The sequence below is a fragment of the Erpetoichthys calabaricus genome, chromosome 14, assembly GCF_900747795.2.
Source record: "Erpetoichthys calabaricus chromosome 14, fErpCal1.3, whole genome shotgun sequence".
NCBI lineage: Eukaryota > Metazoa > Chordata > Cladistia > Polypteriformes > Polypteridae > Erpetoichthys > Erpetoichthys calabaricus.
In genome coordinates, this window is record NC_041407.2 from 76,455,019 (window position 1) to 76,463,862 (window position 8,844).

An 8,844-nucleotide genomic window follows, 5' to 3' on the forward strand; every position below is an offset into this window, starting at 1 on the left:
ATCACATCAATGCCATTGAAAGATAACATCCATTTATTATACGGGGTGGTGCAGGGAAACGGGAAATTTTCTATTGACGTTCAATGAATGAATAAACACATTACAAAATACATTTAATGATGAAATGTACAGGATATGCAATTAATGATGGTAATCAACATTCATGAAATTTTCATTTTATGTTTTGATGAAAACATCATGAAGGTGTTGTCCATTTCTCCGTACACATTCTGACAGCCTGTTGTGGAAATTCTGCATTGCTCGACGTACCATGTCATGAGGAATGCCAGCGATTTCCTCTCCAGTCTTCCTTTTTAGTTCAGCAATGGTTGCTGGACGTGTGCGGTACACTTGGCTTTTAAGATGTCCCCACAGAAAAAAAATCACAAACAGTGAGATAATGGGATCTCGAAGGCCATGGAATGTCACCTCTGCATGAAATGACGTGCCTTCCAAACAGTCGTCTAATAGCTGCCATCTATTGTCGAGCAGTATGCGAAGTGGCTCCACCTGGGGACTTCTTTTTTTAAGGCTGAACCCGTTTCTTTGAAATTACGCACCCATGTTGTAAACGCATGAGCAGACGGGACACGATCATGACGTCCTAACTGGTAATGAAGCCGAAATTCCCTTTGCGCAGCAGTCACACTTACACCATTCTTACAAAGGGCTTTCACACCGAACACTCCTTGTGCACCACTTCACTGCTCCATTATAACAAATTGCAAGGAATTCTAAACAAGGTCGCATTGGTCCCAAGCAACTGACGACGCCCCAGGGTCTCCAACACCTAGTTCCAAAATTTCCCGTTTCCCTGCGTCACCTTGTAGGCCTACATATCACCTAAAAATTGATTGTATGGTTAAGAGAAAGTCTGCAATGTGAAATAATAGACAATTATTAAACATGTCATAATTAATTACATATCAAATGCAAAAATAATCATTTTAAGATGCCTCCAAATTACACGTGCAAACACTTTAAAATGTGCCTGCATATAATTAAGTAACTGCAAACATACTTATTAATGTGTAAAATTGAATATATAGTTTATGATGAATACAGTTTCTTTTTTTAAGATTTTTCATGTCCTAAGACATTCTATTAATTTGACTGAAAAACTTATTCAGTTTGGTGGGAGTAAGTCTGGCCTATTATGGTCGGGCCTTCTGCCTACACTATGAATAGTCTGTGCCTTGTACTATTTAGAGACATAATAATTTACACTTCTTACGTAACCCTGACCAGGAAATCAGATTTAAGAAAAATAATAGATAGATGGCCTGGTTTTACTGTATGTGTAAAAATTAATATTTTGTAAATATATTAGCATTATTTTAGAATTGCATACATATTTAGTGGCACTGTTGTTTTACAGCTTCAGGGACCTGAGTTAACTTCTTTAACCAGTCACTGGTTGTGTGGGGTGTAAAGTCCTCCCACTGTTTATGTGTATTTCTTCCAGGTGCTTCAGTATACTCCCACAGTTCAAAGAAGTGTGAGTGTGCATAATTTGTCCTAGATTGTGATGACATCCCATGATTTGTGGAATAACCTGGTAAGAAAGATAGAAGTTTTCAGTGATGGTATCATGTAAAAAACAGGTTGAGAAAAATGAATGAATTGACTTGATCCCTTTGGCCATATAAAAAAATCTAACCCACTGTCAGAGACTCTCCAAGCCAGCCATACTTTCTAAAACAATCTAGCACCATTGAAGAATTATATTAAATATGATACCTCAGTCATCTAAAATACTTTTAACAGTGTTATCTGTCAGTGCAGCTTTGATAGTGGGGAGCTTCTCAACCAGCAGAATAAGCTTGGCTATAGAAGTGGACCCTGCTCTACCAAATGCATCCTGCACTGCCTCCTCTGTAAAGCAAAAGTCTGCCTGGTCCAGGAGTTTTCTAAAACCTTCTTTTGATAATATTCCCAATCATGCTCAAGATGTCTCCAGTTTCCTGAGAACAGTTTGGTGGATTTATCACCTACCACATGTTATTAAATGTGGGAGGAAATTAATTTTTTCAGCTGCTCCACATTCTGTCTGGACACTCTATAACCAAATAGTTTTCGTTATGGCTAGTGTATACTAACCAATCGCAAGTTTACTTCCAGGACAGATACCAGCTACTTTCTGGCTCTCGTCTTTCCAGACACCTCCATCACTTAGATTTTAATCCACAAATAATTAACTTCAAACCATGAGTTGAGACCACCCTAAATAAAGATATCTGGTTCCAAAGCATGCAATATGGAAAGAGTTGAGCCCAGTTGAGTCTGGATAGTATTTTTCAACCTTAGGAAAGAGGTTCTGTTCCTTCCATGGTGGCAAAGTGACATTCTACCTTACATTACCAATTTTCTTCTTATTAAGCAAAATTAGTCTTTGTGCAATAAAGCACAATAAAGCACAATTGAATATAAAGGATGTCACAGCAGATTGTTTTATTGCACAATACTGTCACATCTGTTATTACTCCAAATACTGCTGTTAAATTATTTGTATTTTAGATCCAAAGCTGTTCAAGAGATATGCAAAAACTTTTGCACAAAGTGGCTTGAGTGTGGGCGGCACGGTGGCGCAGTGGGTAGCGCTGCTGCCTCGCAGTTGGGAGACCTGGGGATCTGGGTTCGCTTCCCGGGTCCTCCCTGCGTGGAGTTTGCATGTTCTCCCCGTGTCTGTGTGGGTTTCCTCCGGGCGTTCCGGTTTCCTCCTACAGTCCAAAGACATGCAGGTTAGGTGGATTGGCGATTCTAAATTGGCCCTAGTGTGTGCTTGGTGTGTGGGTGTGTTTGTGTGTGTCCTGTGGTGGGTTGGCACCCTGCCCGGGATTGCTTCCTGCCCTGTGTTGGCTGGGATTGGCTCCAGCAGACCCCCGTGACCCTGTGTTTGGATTCAGCGGGTTGGATAATGGAAGGATGGATGGGTTTGAGTGTAGAGTATTGTCAAAGCATGTGACCCGGCTATGGAGGTGCTTCAAGACACTGTTTATAGATTAGACCTTGTCTAGATACAATATGTGCAATTTTAGATGAGATATCTATAAATGATGAATAATTTGTTGTTCAATTACAGCATGCTTGACACAACTATAATGTATTTTGCAAATGGTTAAATTCCATTACTTATGTGATATGTTAATTGAAATATTCCTTTCCCATTATTCTCTGGGATAATCAAAGCATCAGTTTTTTAAACATTTTGTTGATATGCTCTGTAGATACAGTCTGCTTTTCATCTAGACCAGTCAGTATTGCCTAAGGGATAGATATAAATGAGACAGATGAAGGTAGGGCTGGTTGCATGACGGTTCAAATTTTAAAATAGGAAAAAAAAAGATTTTTACAGGAAGATTATATTTGGAGCCTAATACTTAAAGTATGTAAATGCATTATCAATATAGAGATCCGTAAATTTCATGGTGCATCTTTCTATTTTATTGTTACATTTCTAATGATTTAATTCTTTCTCATTGAAGTGTTAGTCCATCCATCCATCCATTTTCCAACCCGCTGAATCCGAACACAGGGTCACGGGGGTCTGCTGGAGCCAATCCCAGCCAACACAGGGCACAAGGCAGGAACCAATCCTGGGCAGGGTGCCAACCCACCGCAGGACGCACACAAACACACCCACACACCAAGCACACACTAGGGCCAATTTAGAATCGCCAATTCACCTAACCAGCATGTCTTTGGACTGTGGGAGGAAACCGGAGCGCCCGGAGGAAACCCACGCAGACACGGGGAGAACATGCAAACTCCACGCAGGGAGGACCCGGGAAGCGAACCCAGGTCCCCAGATCTCCCAACTGCGAGGCAGCAGCGCTACCCACTGCGCCACCGTGCCGCCTTGAAGTGTTAGTATTTCCCTTAAATAAGCAGCTTAATGAATATGTCTCAGAAAATTATTTGCAGCTTTGTTTCCTCAAACCTTAAAACACAGAAAATAATACACTTATAATATTTCTATAGTTATCTTGATTTTGGAAAAATATTGTCGCTATAGAAAACACCTGATTGATTTTTAAAAACAACAATACATATGTCCTTGTATTGGAAAAATGATGAATTTAAACGATTATAATAATAATAATCCATTGTATTAAAAAAGTTTTTCACTGTGTCCGCGTTATTCAGCCTTGACCCCTCCCCTCCACACCACTCGCCCAAGCATTACTCCTACTGCGCACATCCTCTCTCCGTACCACCTCGTGACACTCTCAGTGGTGCTAACTTGCCTTTCAGCACAGTTGGTTATAATGGCAAGGCGAAAAAGCAAATTATCTATTCAAGAATGCTGAATTTTAGATTGCGAAAGAAAAACAGCGGAAAGAGCTGATTATGAACGTTGAAAAACAGAAAATGAACAAAAAAGAGCTGCATATAATAAAAATCAAGAACAAAGAGAATCATCCAATAAATGAAAAAGAGAAAAAAATATCCTGAACAATATGTGCACAGAAATGCAAAAATGCAACGTTTATAGAATATAAGTTAGAGGATAAAGTAATTTATAATATTGTTTTTGATGAGGTGTTAATGTAATTTAATTTTTTATTTGCTTTTTATTATGTTTTACTTTTTTACTTCTACTTTTTAACTTTTCACTACATTTTTTATGCACTGGTATTTAAAACAGATAGTTGTAGTGAAATACTCAAGTAACTGATTTTTTATCTACAATAACTAAGGACCAAACCATCTTCCTCCCGCACCCCGGATACTCTTCTATATACTGTACCACCTCTTTAAATGCAATCTTTTTCTCTAATGGAGGGGCACCCTGATGCCCTTCAAGTGGCTCAGCTGTGAGATAGCAGGTGGAGCCCAATAGTTAATCTCTTAAACATTGAAATTGTAATATTTAAAAATAAAAATCAGGTTTATAGAAATAAAGAATAATGCTATTATAATTTACTAAAGCTTTAAAAAATGCATTATTTATTTTTAATTAATTTTGTACTATAATACGAACAAGCAGGCACGGAACAACACTAGATCACCCATGCCACTTTGAAACCACCCGTGAAGTTACTAATTCAAATGTATTTCTTCTTTATTCTTTAAATATTATAAACAAACTGTTAAATTTGAAATACTCATAAATAATCTCAGAGGTATTCTTCTATAATTTTTTTCTTTTAAAAATCCACCATTCCTATTTCCAACTAAAAAACGTCTTTCTCCCACAGACAGAACAGTTAAAGCTTTCTGCGACAGAGATTACTTGCCCTTCATGAGGTTCTTTCCAAATATGATTGTACATACTTTCTGTATTTAGGTTACAACAGATATTTAATCCTTATGATAGCTTGCACCCATGAGCAGGATTAAACTGGTTCAATAATGGATTGATGGATTTTGCCTCACAGGTAATATACCACACATAAATATAAAACTAATTCATTCACATTAACATTTACAGAATCACAGGACATACTGCATATGACAGGTGAATCATCATAAATGATGAGTATCTCATACACTGACAATATATAAAAAGTACTGTATTACACTAGATAAACTGATATAGATCACAGATTTTGAAATCTGTAAAAACCACACCTGTAATGTAATGAGGGTCACTTGTGACTTGAATATCAGTGACTTGTTAAACAACTGCATGTGTGTAGATCACTTCGACTCATAAAAAGAAACGGTTTTACTTTCTATTGCTCTGTCTGCAACAGGAGATGGGCAAAAGGTCATCTACATAATTGAGAAGGCAGTACCTGATGTGTCAGATTTCAGGACCATTTCTACAAGGAAACATGCTGCCTCTGATTAAGCTGTAAATCTGATTTTGAAACACATTTTTCAAGGATCTAAGCTAAGTGAGAATAGCAGACAAATATGTAATCAGTTGAGTTCAATTCAGTTAAATTCAATTTATTTTTATAAAGCATACTTCTTCTATGTCCAGTTTGCAATACACTCTTACCAATGCAACATAGGTTAGTTAAAACACAGAATTACATGCAGCAAGAACACAAAATTCATGACTGTCTTGCTATTTACCATTAAACGAGCTTAATTAAAAAAAATGTGCTCAGAAATATACATATAAATGCATATACTGTATTTATATCAATATATTTACTTTTTTTATTTAACAGTTTCTTTAAGAATGAAGTGTTAAGCTTGATATCTGCTGGTTATTACATTTTAAATTACACCCAAGCTCCTAATAAAATGGGAAATGAAACTACAAGACAACTAAAAGCATTGCAAAAATTGAGTAATATCTGCAAAATTGAGGCATGTTGTAATTACGTTTTTTTTATTTCCAGAATGTGAATAAAAATATTTATATATGAAAACCACAGAATATGTTAAATAACACTGAAATATATCAAATTAATAAGCAGAAATTCTTACTTTCAGAGATAAGAAATGTTGCATATAAAAAATCAATGTATTTTTATAAAATAACCATCTACATGTTACCTTTAAATCTCTCCCGCTTTCTATTGTTTTCTTGATTACATTTTATAGTGAGCACATCTTATTTCCCACAAGAATTCTGCCTGTTAGACATACTCTTTCAAAGGGATACCTCCCCCAGAAGGTGACTTGGGGGGTGCTGAAGCTCTGCTGTGCATTAGGTTACTAGCATAACCTCTTCTATAGTCACGAGGTGCCTGAGGACAGGTGCTACAAAGGAGGGCACCTCCCAAAATTAGCAAAACAGCTGCTGCCCAGCCTAGATAGATGGCCTGTCCAAGTTCCCTCTTTAAAGCCGGTGGTGTATTCTTATTATAAAAGTCAATGATGATGTTGTGAGCTGTCCAAGAGATTGGAATAAGGATGAGGACTCCAGTGCTAATGAAGAGCATTCCCCCAGTAAGTGCAAAACCAGCTTTTGCCTGCTTGTCATCCACAGCACAGGTTGTGCACTTCATGCCACAACAGGTGAACATGATTGAAAGAAAACCAAGAAAGATAGCTAAGCACATTAAGGCTCGGGAAGCCTGTGTGTTTGGTGGGAGGGCCAGCAAAGAATCAAAAATTTTGCACTGCATCTGGCCCGTGGTTCGGTATACACACGTCATCCATATGCCTTCCCACATAATCTCTGAAGTCAGGATGGGACCATTGATGAATGCTGTTACACTCCACTGAGGTAAAGCAGTGACCGCTATAGCCATTATCCATCCTGTCACTGCACCAGTAAAGCCAATTAGCTGAAGGCCAGTGTTTGCCATGGATGTTTTTTTGTTAGTTTTTATTTTATAAATATTTTCTTTCTTCTGCAATCCTTCCTTTTCTTGAGAAGCTGATTCTGCCAGGTCCTAGATTTCTTTCTCGTTGTTTGGAGGTATAATGTATATTCTTAGGTTTGAATGCATTCTCTTCAGCCAGCTACAGGTGCTTCTGCTTCTGTGCTGTCCTCTAATGGCTGCTCTCACTGAATTCTTCAGACACACTACACCAACCAAAGAGAATTGCAGCTTTTCATCCAAAGACAGGGTCCTGTATCCCAGCGATCAATGACAGTAAATTATTAAAGAATGAACAGCAGACTAATTTTAGCAGGTTTTAATGATGTTAGGAGAGATGTGTATCACAGAAAGAAAACTTTAGTGTTTTGTGAAAAGCCTGAAAGCTGGAATCTGCATAAACACTAAAAACAGAACACTTCAAATAACCACCCCTTCAGATAATAATTATTTGTCGACTTTAATAATACTTCAGATAATACATTGCTTGATCTAAAAAAGGGTTGTGTTACTGAAAGAGCAGTTTGCTCTAGGAAACCATGAATTTAAAACTGAACTATTTAAAAGGTTTTTATTTGTATACAAGGAAACCAAAGCAATTCAAAAAGATGAAAGAAAAGACAAAAGAATAATTTCCAAACAATAGGAAGGCCACTCTCTTAAAAATGATAAATTTCTTTAAGTGTATTTGATTAATTTCTTTAACATACTGTATCTGATCATTTCTTACTCAGGTGTGCTGCCTCTAAAGGGAAAAAAATTTGGATGCTGCAAAAAATATCACTTGATATCATATCACAAGAATCAAACCCATGAAAGCATCTTCAGCCCAGGAGATACCTTATGTATGTATTTAAGCTGTGTTCTTTTACATTCAGCACTCTTCATCATACTTTACAGTGAATTATTTGTGCAAGGCCATAAAGGGAGAAGGATTTGAGGAAAATAGATGATTACAAGTTCCAACTGCAGCTATGGATGATGAGTTTAACTGTTTGAGAGCTTCCATGTAATGAAAGACTGATTGATCCTTATCAAATTTAGAAACAATGAGGAAAGGCCAAGCAATGAAGTGAAATATTAGAGGATCAGTACAGTACAAAATACTGTTCTTTCAGTATATTCGCTAATTGTACACTGTAAATTAATAGTTTGTATAGGAGTGTTACAAAGAAACAATTGTTAGCTCCAGTAACCTAGGTTCAACACACAGCTTCACTGCCATTGATATGGAACTTAAATATTCACATAACTTTTTCCCTCACATGCCAGAGATGTGAATGGCATGTTAACTGACTACTTCAGATTGATTCAGCATGTGTGAGCTTACATCCTTACAATCATTTAAAGGCAAAAGAAGATGTAGAAAAAGGCTTTATAAGTGGACATTTTCCTAACATATTGTAGTACATATACAGACACTGTACATGATTACAAGACTGAAGTGAGTTAGGAAATATAATGTAATTTATAATTTGTGGGCCTTTTAGTAGTCCTGCTTTATACAAACTGGGGAGTTCAAGTTAAATTAAATATTTACTACACTTTATTCCTGATACAAATTACATGCTGTATTTAGAGGTAAATATTTAGTGCAGAAGTTTATGTTTAGGGA

General features: G+C 37.0%; 1 protein-coding gene across 1 annotated transcript; it reads right to left on the reverse strand.

Annotated features, from left to right (window-relative positions):
• Positions 1–6,289: 6,289 nt before the first annotated feature.
• cldn35 (claudin 35) lies at positions 6,290–8,067 on the reverse strand. The gene has a single exon (XM_028818916.2). The coding sequence runs from the start codon at positions 7,212–7,214 to the stop codon at positions 6,540–6,542; it is 675 nt and encodes a 224-aa protein (XP_028674749.1). The 5' UTR covers positions 7,215–8,067; the 3' UTR covers positions 6,290–6,539.
• Between the last annotated feature and the right edge of the window lie 777 nt (positions 8,068–8,844).

Coding starts and splice junctions, on each gene's coding strand:
- cldn35 (XM_028818916.2), bottom strand. CDS start 7,214: ATGGCAAACACTGGCCTTCAGCTAATTGGCTTTACTGGTGCAGTGACA.